General features: G+C 30.2%; 1 protein-coding gene across 1 annotated transcript; it reads left to right on the top strand.

Annotated features, from left to right (window-relative positions):
* Positions 1 to 2693: 2693 nt before the first annotated feature.
* LOC100820247 (EIN3-binding F-box protein 1) lies at positions 2694 to 6377 on the top strand. Its single transcript, XM_003544566.4, has 2 exons — positions 2694 to 3063; positions 3710 to 6377. Exons 1-2 carry the CDS (start codon positions 3039 to 3041, stop codon positions 5617 to 5619), a joined length of 1935 nt encoding a protein of 644 aa, XP_003544614.1. The 5' UTR covers positions 2694 to 3038; the 3' UTR covers positions 5620 to 6377.
* The last annotated feature ends 9202 nt before the right edge of the window (positions 6378 to 15579 follow it).

Below are 15579 nucleotides of genomic sequence, written 5' to 3'. Positions count from 1 at the left end.
TAATAATTTTAGTGAGTCTTAATTATATAATTATATTAAATATTTAAATTTTTTATTATCTATAGTAATTCTACTTTAGTTAAGCATAATTTTCTTCTATGAAGGATATTTATAGTTTCAAAAAAAATTATTACTATTATTCTTATAGATTTTGTTGAAAATTGTTTGTGGGAGTAACATGAGAACATGACTCTTTTTTTGACCTAAACAAGGTTCTACAGTTGGCCGGTGAGTGGCAATTCAAATTAATTAAGGAATAGTTAGGGGCATGAACTTGAATGAATAATTTGGTAAATAACTTCCTTGATACTTGCATTGAATCATTTGTGGTGATGGGTTGGGCTTGTCGCTTTGTCCCGTGGTAACGCATAAAAGGAGTTGGCTGCGTCCCAAGTTGGGTATCATAGATTTGTGGTTCAAATTCAAAGGGATGTTAACGTGGGGGATAGATACATCATTGTGGTTCAAATTCAAAGGGATGTTAACGTGGGGGATAGATACATCATTGCAGGTTCATGAACTGCTTTTCTATGCTTTTCAAAGTGATTTGAATACGCAATTTTCTTGAAATCTCTCCATAATTACACACCCCCTTATGAAGTTACCACTATCAGTTACAGTGATGATGGTCCACAAAAGTAAATTCAATATCAACAACGAATTCGGTGCTAAGAAACATTATGACATTTTACTATTAACATGTTTAAAAGTTAATTTCAATAAAAAAAGTTATTTTATGCAACAACAGAAAAAGGTTTCCTTTTAGTCAATTCTGTAATTGCTTATGTTATAATAATGCATTCAGTAAATAATTTAGATAATTAATTATTTGTTTAACAATAACTTATTATATAAGATTTTATTCATTAGCTTAATTTTGAATTAAGTACAATTTTTAATAAAAAAATCATAAATAATAATTATCATAAAATTATTAATATAATTCTTTCAAATTTTCCTTAAATCTTCTTTAAAAATTTATTTTTTGATAACTGAATTAATACACCACTAATAAATTTAAATGTCAAATTTTATTTTCCATTATAAGAAACCTAAATTCAATTATTATGATTTCTTACAAGTATCTTTAATTTATAAGACTATCTTGCTTGAGATATAATTGAATATAAATGGAGATAGTTCTCCTAGCTTAGAAACTCAATATTTTCATTAGTAAATTTAAGTTCGAGCAAAATGCATGGGAAGCCAACGGTAGTTTGAGTTGATAAATTATTGATCTAATTTTGGTTCGTTTGTTGAAGTTTTTTTTCATCAAATAACAATTTCCTTTAAAAAAGATAATCACATTTTTCTTTAAAAAATAACCACTAAATTATTTTATAATAGAAACACTTCTTTTTTAATCTTAAACAAACCGATCCTTAATCTTACGAGTGAGTCAGTATATAGTATATGATTGGATTAAAGTTTCTAAATATTTATATTTATAAGATAAATTTGGGGTGTACCTTTTTAATATACTTATCATTTTAGAAAAAAAAAATCCACCAATTGCGAAAATGAGTTTATTGTCTGAAGAAAGCATGATTATTTTTTCTTTTCAACAAATTTCTCAATTTAAAAAATATTTTATATTTTTATTAATAACTATATAAATGCTACATTCTATTCATTTTTAAAAATATTAGTATCTAATATTGGACAAACTCAAACACTGATGTCCTGATCAAATATTTATATTTATAAGATAAATTTGGGGGTGTACCTTTTTAATATACTTATCATTTTAGAAAAAAAAACCCAATAATTGGGAAAATGAGTTTATTGTCTGAAGAAAGCATGATTGTTTTTTCTTTTCAAAAATTTTCTCAATTTAAAAAATATTTTCTATTTTTATTAGTAACTATACAAATGCTACATTCTATTCAATTTTTAAAAGTTATATAGTAAATAGTATTTTAGTATGTGTAATGCACATGATAAATTTTTATTTTATATAACTAAAATTTCTAATAATAAATAATTTTGAATATACAAATATATTATGATTAAAATTCATATTAAATAAATATTTGAACACATAAATTATAATTTAAGATTATTTTTCATTTTAAAAAAAAATACTAAAATGTAATTTAAAAATAAAAGTAAAAAAGATAAAGTAAGAGAATTAATTTTTTATGAAGATAAATTATTTTCAAAGAAATAAAAATTCTTAAAAATATTCTGGTTGTATCTTATTGGATATAACTATTTTAATTTCTATACAAATGGTTATCAAATAAAATTTTAATTCTGCCCTATATTTTTATTAAAAATAAATAAATATAAAGTGATATTTTAACTACTAGTTAAAATATAAATATTATTTTAATTCCAAACAAAATCTCAAATATTTTTTTATTCTTACAAATTTTAATAAAAAATATTCTCATTTAACCTTTTACATTTCATATTACAGGTTTACAAAAGAAAGGTTAAAAACAATATATTCATAATTATCATAATCATCAATAAAAGCAAAAACTACCCTTATAAAGAAGGCAAATAGTACAAACCATCTTTTCATATTAAATAAATGAACATTAAAATCAACTCATAATTTTAAGAAAATAAAGAAAAGAGAAAAAAATAAAACCCACGAGCCAAACCGGTTTCTGGTTTCTGGTTTTTGGTGGTGGTGGGGAAAAAAGAATATTACAAAAAAAAACCCCACTATGCACAGATACATTGCATGTAGGAAACCGTTCAGTGTACGGGAATCTATTTCCCTATGCAATAAAACCCTTCCTTTTCCCAAACACTAATCCTTCATTCATTTTTTCTCCAACTCTTCTTTTTCTCTCTCTTTCCTCTGTTCTTTTTTTTTGCCCTATCTATTAGGGTTCCCGCGGATTCAAACCTTAATTCTTCTATTACTCTCTTTCTCTCATGCGTTCTTGCTCTCAACAACAATCACACACCGCCATCGAAGCCTTCGTTCTTTTCTTCTTCGTTCTCCTTTTTGCTCTCGTTCGAGGGTTCTTTCGTGGGGAACACTGCAGATTTCACCACCCGGGTCTTATTCATCCGTGCCCATGTCCAAAGTTCTCGGCTTTTCCGGTGAGTTAGTCGATTCCGAGCGTTTTTTATCCGATTTATATGATGGGTCTTTCGTTTTGCCCCAAAAGTTTGTGGATTTTAGTTTTTTAGGTTAAGATTTTGTAGTACTTAGAAGGTTGTTATTTGGTGATGGTATTATTTTTAATTATTTTTGGGAAAAAAGTTCATGGGTTGACCTTAGTTTTTGTTAATTTTTTCCGGGTCATTGATGATCATGTGCGGTAGACGGTTAGTAAAGATTTGGGATTTTGAATTGGGCGTTTGAAATTTTGTTTGATGTATGCTGGTGATCTGATTTTATGTATGAATCGTTTTGATTACCTAGAGGAGCTGATAAGAGATGTAAATATATTCATAGTCTAATTTTTAGATGAGATAGTAAGATAATTTAGCTTGGAAAATAGATTTTTTTAAGGATTTTGTTTGGTCTCTGCTGGAGTTTTGGATTTTGTTCTATGATCTTGTTTTGTATGTTGAAAGTTGATCTGAACCTGGTGTTGGCTTCAGAGGATGCAACGGGGTTCTTAGACATTTTAGGATTTCTATTGTTTGTTAAAAAAATTCATTTATGGATAGATACTTGGATATGTTAGGTTTGTGTTGAATTTGTGCTTTCCTGACATTGTGCATATGTTTGGGTTCTCAGGAGTTGACGATTTTTGCCCTATGGGATCAATATACGCCAACCCCAAGGAAGCAAGTTTCTTCTTGTCCCTTGGCCCTCAAGTTGATGTATACTTTCCTCCTCGGAAGAGATCGCGTGTCAATGCTCCATTCGTTTTTGATGGAGAATGGTTCGAGCAAAAGCAGAAAACCTCTATTGAAGCCTTGCCAGATGAGTGTCTCTTTGAGATCTTTAGAAGGTTGCCTGCTGGCGAAGACAGGAGTGCATGTGCCTGTGTTTCCAAGCGCTGGCTTATGCTTCTAAGCAGTATTTGCAAAAGTGAAATCTCTGTTAACAAAAATACCACAGTAGAGAACCCTGAAAAGGAGGGTGATGATGTAGAATTTGGAGGTAAGGGATACCTCTCTCGAAGCTTGGAAGGAAAGAAGGCAACAGATGTTAGACTGGCTGCCATAGCTGTTGGGACTTCATCTCGAGGAGGATTGGGGAAGCTCTCAATCCGTGGAAGCAACATTGTTTGTGGGGTGACTAGTCATGGTCTCAAGGCTGTTGCTCGTGGATGCCCTTCTTTGAAGGCTCTTTCTCTATGGAACGTTGCTACCGTTGGTGATGAGGGCCTTATTGAGATTGCAAATGGATGTCACCAACTAGAGAAACTTGATCTTTGCAAGTGCCCCGCAATTACTGATAAGGCTTTGGTTGCAATTGCAAAGAACTGCCAGAATCTGACTGAGTTGTCATTGGAATCTTGCCCTAACATTGGCAATGAAGGTCTACTAGCTATTGGGAAGTTGTGCTCCAATCTAAGGTTCATATCCATCAAGGACTGCTCTGGTGTTAGTGATCAGGGAATTGCAGGATTGTTTTCTTCAACTTCTTTGTTTCTAACAAAGGTGAAGCTCCAGGCACTGACTGTTTCAGATCTCTCTCTAGCTGTTATTGGTCATTATGGCAAGTCAGTTACTGATCTTGTCCTTAATTGCCTCCCAAATGTCAGTGAGAGGGGGTTCTGGGTCATGGGTAATGGTAATGGATTGCAGAAGCTAAAATCACTTACAGTTGCATCTTGCAGAGGAGTAACAGATATTGGGCTTGAAGCTGTTGGAAAGGGTTGTCCAAATCTGAAAATTGCACACCTTCACAAGTGTGCATTTCTGTCAGACAATGGGTTGATATCATTTGCCAAGGCTGCTTCATCACTTGAGAGCCTACGATTGGAAGAGTGCCACCGAATTACCCAACTTGGGTTTTTTGGTGTCCTTTTTAACTGTGGTGCAAAATTGAAGGCTATCTCTTTGGTGAGCTGCTACGGGATCAAAGATCTGAACTTGGTGTTGCCAACAGTATCTCCATGTGAATCACTTCGGTCTTTATCTATCAGTAATTGCCCTGGATTTGGCAATGCCTCCCTCTCTGTATTGGGAAAGCTGTGCCCTCAGCTTCAGCATGTTGAATTGAGTGGACTCGAGGGAGTGACAGATGCAGGGCTTCTTCCACTCCTTGAGAGTTCCGAGGCTGGTTTGGTTAAAGTGAACCTTAGTGGTTGCACAAACGTTACCAATAAAGTAGTTTCGTCCTTGGCCAATCTGCATGGTTGGACTCTTGAGAATCTAAACCTTGATGGTTGCAAAAACATCAGTGATGCTAGCTTGATGGCAATTGCTGAAAACTGTGCATTGCTATGTGATCTCGATGTCTCCAAGTGTGCTATAACCGATGCTGGGATTGAAGCCCTGGCACATGCTAAACAGATTAATCTGCAAGTTCTTTCTTTGTCAGGTTGCACTTTGGTCTCAGACAGGAGCTTGCCTGCGTTGAGAGAATTGGGTCACACCCTTTTGGGACTAAACATCCAGCACTGCAATGCAATCAACAGCAGTACGGTTGACACACTTGTGGAGCTTCTCTGGAGGTGTGACATCCTCTCCTGAGCTGAAAGAAAAACTAATCTCACTGCAATTTAGGCCAGGATCACATCAGCAGGAAGCTTGTTATGCTCAGTGTTGCACAGTAGTTTTTTAGGTCCTTAACAGGTCTTCATCGTCCAGTGACTCGGTTCCTTTTTACCGGAGTGTGCAGTCATTTAGCCCTCATTTTTGCAGGTTCCTTCAATGGGAAGCCTGTTCTTTTTGGCATCCATTTTGCCCCCTTTTAAATGGCTGCATATCTGAGAACATAGCTACCGGGTTCTGGAGTGTAGGAATCTTTGTTACTGGTGTTGGCACCTGATGTTTTTAGCTCAGCTTTGCATTGGTTTTGCCACCATGTGTGTCTTAGTTTTCTAAGTTTTTACAGCTAGCTGTACCACTGTATCAGTCTTTGTTTACCAAATGTTTCATGTGTTTGAACTATGTTCTTCACATGATGTTTGGGTATCAGTTTTACTCACAGGGCAGGTTAGAAGTTGCAGTGTCATGTGCTGTTATTAGCGTGGTTGCAGTTGTCAAGTTCGGTGTTATGAAGCCTTGTTTTTAGGGACTGGCTGTGGCAGCAAGTTATACAGGTCTGCCATAACCACGACCTTTTTTCCCCTTTGGGAAGGGTTGTGTTTTTTTACCAAGTCCTAGTTTTTTTAAGGCTTCATTTTTTTTGAACTTGGCACTGCACCTCCTTATTGTCTAATGATATTCATACCTGCCCTTGTGCTGTATGTTATGAAATGTAATGAAATAAATAAAATTCAGTCTCATTCCTAGTTGCTTGAACAGATGTGATGATATATATTTCTCTATACTTTGATTATCCCCTTTGTACTTACTACTTGGAACTATTAGCAATTATCGCGTTCTCATTATATCCATATGGAGAAGCTTAATACATCTAGATTAAGGTTAAAACGTAAGGAAGTCTTTTTAATAAATAGATTTAGTATCCTAGTGGACGAAATTTCTACCTACTCAGACTGTATGAAGTCTTGTACATTGTTTGGAGTTCATTGGAAACAAGGAAGTGAAAGCAAAAAGAATTAGGGGAAGGAGTCAGAAATATCAGGGTGGGAATTAAAGTTGAAATAAGATGAAAATTAGATAATAAGCAAAGAGAGTTGGAAAACAAAATTATAAGTGGAAAATAGTAAAATAGTAAAATAATAAATCTTAAATTTGTTGTTATAAAAATAATTTTATATGCTTTATATTTATATAGAATATTATTTAACATTAGGAATCATTAAAAAACAATACTTAGCACCTCTCTCCAATTCTCGTTACCTTCACCCAAATAAATAACTTATATTTATTCTCTCTTCTATTTCCTCCATCAATTTCATCTCCCAAACAATTACACTGTTGCAGCTAAGATTTTTTCCCCTTCAGGATTTAAATTCTTGATTTTCACTTCACAACCCACAAAGCACTAATTTCATCCCTTTATCATGGGCTGAAGAATTGACCTCCCTTTTTTTAATAGATTTTTTTTTGTAGAAAATTTAGGAGTTTTTGCAAGATAAAATTTGAAATCCGACTCTTCATCCCTTTATTATGATGTTGTACACACGTATGGAAAATTTGCTTGCTGTTGAAGAGTTCAAGTTGGGACAATGGGACCATAGTGAACAGTGAATTCTGTAGCTGTACTAGACTAACTTGCGGTATAATTTGTGAATCGTGGAGGCTGCGTTTGCACAAGCTTGGAACTTTCGTGTCCTTGTGCGCGTGCATTTCATTCAGTTTATTTTGAAAAATATTCATTTACTTTTATTAATTTTCTAACATCTTTTTTAAATATTATGTAGTTGTTTTAATTAGAACTTCACAGTTAAGTCCATGGAAATGTAAATCATGAGTGCATAAATTAATTGATGTGAGATTATTTCATCTGATCAATTATTTAGTCTTCAAATTCTATATATAAATGTGTTAAATATTTGAAAAGATTTTTTCTTACCAATAATAATTTTATGATTTAAACATGATTACCTCGTGCCCATTCTAAAAGAAGTTCATAGAAATGTAAGAGGTGATCTTAGATTACTAATGGTCGAATTTGCTAATTGTCAGATGTTATTTAAATAATTTATTGACTAATTAAGATAAGTGCATGTGGTCGGAAATTCAAAGATGGGAAGGATCATCATCAAATGGGTAATATTGTTATAGAATTCAAAATGGCACATGCACCTTCACATGCATTGTTTGTGTAAAGCAACCATTCATGCTCCTCAAATTACGAAGCTTCCCTTTGCGTTTCTGGCACTGCTTGCTATGACACAGGAACAGGGAAATTGAGCCTGGAAAACAAGCCCCACTTGCGGGCCACTAGTTTAATTTCAACGGAAATTGGATAGCTTTGGTTAATGGATTCTCCAGAGCATAAAATCCAATTATCTAATCAGCAAGATTATTATTGTTATTGCTATGCCAAAATGTTATTGGGTCCAATTATTTTTATAAGTTATTTTATATAGATTAAGAAAAATTAATAAAAATAAATAATAATAAATTTATAATACTAATGTTATCATTATTAATTTATTTTTTGTTTTTATAACACATATAATTAATTTTATAAAAAAATATAAGTCGAGAAAAATAACTTAATGTTATCTTAAAAAATTAAAATGATAATTATTTTAAAATAATTTTTTATACGACAGTTATTATGAAATAGAAGAAGTATTATTTTTGCCATTGAGAGAGATTGACCACGGACAAAAAATATCCATGCCCTGTTTGATAAGAGAAGCATTTATGATTTTATTCAACAACTCGATTGATGATGAACTTTAGTAGCAAATCCATAGTGGTTAAGGGTATCCAATGAATTGAACCATTCTTTTATCGTCAACTCTTATATAATGTATCTATTATTAGGGTTATGACTTCTGATGAATTAACGCCAATTTATTGATTTTTGTCCCTTTTTTTGTTTACAAAGAATATAGACAGAATACTTCTCCCAAACTTGTAATCCTTATGTCAAAGGATGCTTCCTTATTGATTCTCTTTTGTTTTTGGTTATAAATAAAAGATAAAACATATTATTTGATACTTGTTTAAAATGTATACATCACATTGAGATAGAAAATAAAAAAAAAAAAGAGAAATACAGAAGAAAAATAAGACAATGTTTAACAAAATTAACTGAAATATGAAAATATAATTAAAAATTGAAAAATTAACTTATTAAATTATAAGTTGTTGAAATAACTGAAAATTATAAAATGAGATAAAAATAATAAACCATGATTTATATAATCAGGAAAATTGATAAATATATTAAGGATAAAAAAAAAGTTAGAAGTTAATGTTTTAAAAAACACTACTTGAAGTAACAGTTCAAAAAATAATAGAAGATGCTAAAAAAGTTTATTTATCGAACAAACAAACAAATTTGTCAGTTAGTAAAACAAGTTAAAAACTAACTCAAATGTCTTGTCAAACATAACTTAAGAAAGATTTAAAAATAGGATAATTAATTATAAATCCTTCAATTAAGTCCTCTATGCATTTTATGGCTAAGATATAGATTGTGTTTGAATAAATGTTGGCAAAATTAATTTAATTTGAAAGGAATTACTTTATAAAATTGATTTGAAGTTATGTGATATATATTGTATTTTTTATTACAAAAATAAGGTTAAATTGTAATTTTAGTTCTCATAATTTCTTAAATCCACCAATAAGGTCCCCCTTAATTTTTAATTGTAACATTTGGTTCCCCTAATATTACAAATTGATAATTTTGATTCATCATTAGATTATTAACTAATAAGTGATTAGTAGAGTTAATAGATTAATTATAAATTAATTTCTTTTACCAAAGTTAATTATAGATGAATTAAAAATTAACTATTAAAAACTTGATTTATAATTAACTTAATAATCCTACTAATCACAATTATTAGTTAATAATCTAACATATGAACCAAAGTCAAAAAACCAAGAAATCAAAATATTGGATTTAGAAAGCTAAGAGGACACAAATTACAATTTAACTTAAAACAAGTTAGTTGTAAAGTCATAAAAAAAATTATTCAAGACAAAAACTACCCAACACCAATCTCTTAACGCATAATCAAACACTTAAAAATTCACCTAAAATCACATTTTAGCATTCCAACATGATTATGGAGAATGTAATGTGCATGTGAAACCAAAATGCATTACATAATAGAATAATTAGGATAGTTAAAATTATTTGACCTACCTCAAACATAAAATAGAATAACATATATAATATCTGACCAATGATCTAATGGGTATCAAATATCAGATAGTATAAAAACTTATTATGTTATCTCTTTTTCAATTCTAAAATTTTAGGTTAAATTATTTTTATTTAATAATAATAAAAATTGTAAGAGGATATTACATATTTTAAAAATTAATAAAGTATTAAAAGATATAAAGGATAAGATAAGGGAATAATTCAAAATAAAAGCCACGTTAAATCTACAAAATAGTTTGATAAAAAAAAAGTTATATTTGTATAATAATTATAGGTCTTTTGTTTTTTTTTTTTTTTTCATTCAAGGGAACAAAAGCCCAAAGCAGAACTACAACAAAATAAAACTAGAAGATGGAGACTCCTAGAGAATCAGCTAATAGGAACTGCCTCAAAAGAGTAGGAGTTTGTTCAAACATTAAGAAAATCCACATCCATTTCACGAGCATAATTGGCAGGAGAATCTATACATATGTTGCTTTCTTGATTTTTTTTAATAATTATGAGTATAAAATAAATTATTGATTTAACAAAAAATAATATTATAAAAGTATTATAAAATTATATAAGTAACAGTATAAGACTAGAATCAAAGTCTCCTGTAGTTACTGTGCACAGAATGAATATAAAGTTAGATAAATCATAAATGCAATGAATTTGTAATTTTTCAAACTATTATTGTCATCATTAACCTAGTCTTAAATGCATTTATTTTTATTCAATATTTTTTTTGATAAAATACTAAGAAATATAACAGGATATAACATTATTCCAAAAAATTAAAAAAGTATAAAAGATACCCGAGGAAAGGATACAAGAGAATACTTCAAAATAAAGCCACGTTAAATCAAAAAATGGTTAGATATAGAATAAAAAGAATTCATATTTTGTATAATAAGAAAAGATTTGTTTATAAAAATAAGTAGAAAATTATTTTTTAATAGAAGTAATACAGACAAACACACTAAATAGAAAATTATTTATTTTATTAAAATAAGTATTTTTTAATAAATAAATTTAAACAAATTGGTCCAATATTTTTTATAATTATAATTACAAAGTATTATAAAAAAATTATATAAATGATATCACAATAGTTTAAAACTAGAATAAAAGTACTGGTAGTTACTGTGCAAAATGAACAGAAAGTTGGGTAAATTCATTGCATTTGTGAGTCTGACAATGAATTTGTAGTTTTTCAAAACTCTCGTGTAGGCAGCCCATCCAACAAGGACATTATGAAAACGACTTGGATAAGCCTGCTGTACTAGAGGTACACAAGTCAATGACAATTCATGTCCAGTACATGTGATGTACCAACAAATCTTCCTTTTTATTTTTTTTATTATCTTGTTCTTGTTTATAACTTTATATTATAAGATTAAAATATAAAACTATTTCTTATTTTAAAGTAATGGACAACTTTTATCAAAATTTTAGGTAATTGTTTAACAAAAGAGAAATAAGAGGAGTAAAAATGTAAAGAGTAACAGAAAATGAAATATTAATTTTGAAAATAGTTTTCTAAAAAAATATTTTTTATCAAATAATATTTTAAAAATATAATTTTCAAAAACAAGAACCAAATAAACCTCAAATTTTTAGTTTTTAGAGGATATGGAATTATAATTTAATTTAATTTTCATACTAATTTTGGTAGTGCTTGTTTCACGAATTATTTATTTATTTCCTGGATTATGAGGTTGGAAAAATTTATTCTCACGTTTGCTATGAGGTAATGAAATAATTATTATAAGATGTATCACACATTTTTTTGAAATATTTGGGAATAACATTCCCATGTCATATTCTTGGGGAAAAAATTCTTGGAACTAAAGAAATAGTATGTGAAACAAACATTCTCTTAAAAATTCTATTGTCCAGGCATGTATGTTTTTTTTGGCAAGGGAAATAGAGGGGAGACAAAAGAAAATAGAGGGAAAATAGTGTTAATCCCATATGAATTCTACACCTTATATACTCCCTTCTATTTTAATTTAAATATCCCATCTCTATTTCCATGTTCTCTATCAAGCAAAGCATAAGTGTGGCAATGTATGGTATAATTTAGACAACCTCTCTAGTTGTGGGATGTAGTAGTATACACAAGATGAAGCCACATATTGAGGTGTGTTTGGTAAGGATATGACGACTGGTCGTGTATTGCCTGGGGCAACACAATTGCCCTGCATGGCTTGCAAGCTTACCACTATTTCACCATAACTATGGCTACATAGGGATCAAAATTCATAACAAAGTTGGTGGCAGTGGTGGATAGTGAGTGAGTGCTGAGTGCTCTCATACAACATGAAATATAATGATAATGTCATGGTAGAGATAGAACCAGGAGGAAACAATGATGTTGAACATGGAAAAGGCATGATGGTGATGGGTGAAGGTGTTTTAGAACTCAACAAAGTGAGCATTTTCTTTTGTTCTGATTGTGGAATTTCTTTTGTTTTTGTAAATTTCTAGCTTGTTACTGCAAAAGATGTTTGGTAGACTAAGCTTTAGTACACACTGTGTAACATCTTCAAGTGTTGACATCTCAACGACTTACATTCTACGACACTTAACATGATGACAATTCACTCAACTTTCTCGTTGGTCAAAACTCTCCATTGATCATAATCCTCTATAGGTAACCTTTTTGAGACATCGACAACCATCTCTGATATAACTTGTAACGCTTGACTACTTTCAAGATCATTAACTGTCTTATAAACCAATACGAGACCTTTCAACATGTTTTGTTCTCATTCACATGCTTCTTGGGAAACTTTCCAAAAGAACACCCATCTCATTATTGCTCCAAACCAAACATACTTAATCGTGGAGTTTTTAAGTGATAGGCTACCAAAAAGTAGATGCATCTTATTGGTATAGGTAATACTAATTAATTCCTTTTAAGTTATCTTCAACTATATAGTCTCATACCTGTATAGTTTATGGATCCCTCTTATTTTGGTGTGTATTTACCCGTAGTGTTACATGCCCACTAGCTTCCTCTTTAGTTTGTCCTCGAACCACACCATACTGGGAGAGAAACCTGGCTCTGACACCATTATGTAACATTCTTGAGTGTCGACATCTTGACAACTCACACTCTACAATACTTCACATGGTGATACTTCACTCAATTAATTTTCTCATTAGCCAGAACCCTCTGCAAGTATTCCTTTTTGAAACGTCGACAATTAGCTCTGATACCACTTGTGACGTTCAAGATCATTGATTGCTTTTAGGATCATTGACTGCTCCTACAAACCAACACGAGACTTTTCAGTATGTTTTTTTCTCACTCACACGCTTCTTGGGAAATTTCACTTAAGGTCACTCATCTCACAATTGCTCCAAGCCAAACACACTGACCTATGAAGTTCTTAAGTGATAGGCTATCTAAAAAGTAGATGCATGTTATTGGTATAGGTAGTGTCAATTAATTTCTTTATGTTATCAACTTATCATCAACTCTACAATTTCATACCTGCACAATCTCTAGATCTTTCTCATTCTAGTGAGTATTCGCTAGGGGTGTTACACTTTGTGTAAAAGCTTGGTCTATGCTATTTTTAATAAAAACAATATAATAATTTCCAATTGTTAGCATGGTAGAAGGATTTGATTGTAATGTATTGTTCAAGAAATAGAAGGCTTACTCAATGAGTTTAGTTTAGTTGAAAACACATGTTAAGTTTGTTAGAGAGGACTTGGTTTGACCCTCCCAGAATATATCAAAGGATGAAAAACTTTAAGTGTGAAATCTTAGATTAAGGAATAATATTTTATATACCTTGAAGTCTCATGGAAAGCGAAAAGCCTTAATTAGGGTGGTTACCTAAAAAAGAAATAGAAGGATTTGTGTAATAAGCCAAAATATATAAAACAAAAAGAAGAAGAAAATTATTTTTGGCAATTTTATACAAGAAATGAAGATTATATGTTGAAGAGCAACAAATTTAAAAATTAATTAACAAATGTTTTGTATAGGTTTTAGGAACAGAAGGGTTATGTGTAAAAAATAGAAAATAGAAGAGAGACTAACGTAATTTATTCTGAAAAATGCTTAATTGTTGATTAGATTATTAGTTCCTTTTGTTTGTATTGTGCGTAATTTTAATTTTTTTTAAGTTCCTTTTAAAATAATTAAGCTCTTCTTTTAAAATCAAACAAATTTAATCATAATTTCTTCCACATGAAAAAACTGAAGGATTTTTTTTATATAGAATGTAAGATTAAGGTTTAAAGAGGAGAAAAATATATTTTTTTGGGTTAAACATTATTTTTTTTGTTGGTAAATATTATGTAAAAGAGAATTTAAAAAATAATTTAATTGATTTAATTTGTAAAAATTTGAGTAAAAATATCAGAATTTAAGGATTTTAAGTAGAATATTTATATTAAAAAAGGATAATTGATCATTTTAATACCTTAATATGTGAATTAGTGACAATTTAGTTAGTGAAAGATAAAAAAATCCTGATTTAGTTTTTGAATGTATAAAAAATACAACAATTACATACTTTGTTAAGTTTTCGTGAGACCATTTTGTCATTAAACTTTAATATTCAAGGATCAGTTTGACATTAAGTTGTAAAGTTCAAGAACCTGTTTGTTATTAAATTGTATAACAAGACTTGTGATAATTTTTACACATTTAGGGACTAAATCAGAATTTTCATTCTTTCAAGAACTAAATTGTTACCGATTTACCTGTTTAAGGACCAAAATGATCAATATTACAAAGGGGGTGTTTGTTTCACAAAATCTTGATGGATTCTCGAGAATATGAAGACGAAATGTTTGTTAGAAGGTAATCATAAAAATAAAGATTCTCTCAAGTATATTTTATTCTTAGGAAAATGAGATTCTCATGCTTCTTTTGATTTTTTTATTGATCTGATTCCCATGATAGAAGATGAGAACACGGATTTATCTATGATGAGAATTCTATTTATTGTGTAAAAATTCAATTATCCCCTTACTATTAATACCCATTACCCCACTACCTCTCTATTTACTTGATTTTATTTGCATTCTAACAATTGTTAAATATTTCTATTTTTATTTTGCTGAATATATATTGCTTAAAGTAAATTACACAGGCCTTCCCTGATGTTTAAGCAAATTACACATGCCTATGCTTCTCCTCCTTTTGTAAAACCTGCATATACCTCCCATGAGGTTTATGGGAATTACATATGTCCCAAGATGTTTAATAAGAAAATTACACACACCTCCTTTCTGTTTTTAAAACCTACACAGATCCCATAAATGTTGTCTATGCATTTGGCAGTAACAAGTCATGTGCGTTGCTAATTTTGATTAAAAAAAAAGATAAAATATGTTTTTCTTCCTCATAAATATGAAAATATTTGAAATTTGTCACTGCAAAAAAAATTGTCTATTTTTAGTCTTAACAAAATTTAAATTTGTTACTTTTTGGCCTCGAATTAGGTTTGGGTACAACCAAACCTACATATATGTTGTAGGTATCAGATTTTTCAAATTTTCTACATTTTTTATACATATAACTGATGTAAAAAAGTTGAAAATCCTGACACTTTTTATAATAATATGCACATAGGTTCAGATGTTGGTTCGGGCCAAAAAGTATTTGATTTAAATTTTGCAAGGATGAAAAATAGACAAATTCTTTTGAGTGACGAAATTCAAGCATTTTCATATGAGGACGAAAAACATATTTTAGCTTCTTTTAATCAAAA

Source organism: Glycine max, chromosome 14, assembly GCF_000004515.6.
Source record: "Glycine max cultivar Williams 82 chromosome 14, Glycine_max_v4.0, whole genome shotgun sequence".
Classification (NCBI taxonomy): domain Eukaryota; kingdom Viridiplantae; phylum Streptophyta; class Magnoliopsida; order Fabales; family Fabaceae; genus Glycine; species Glycine max.
This window is presented reverse-complemented; position numbering and strand designations above follow the sequence as displayed.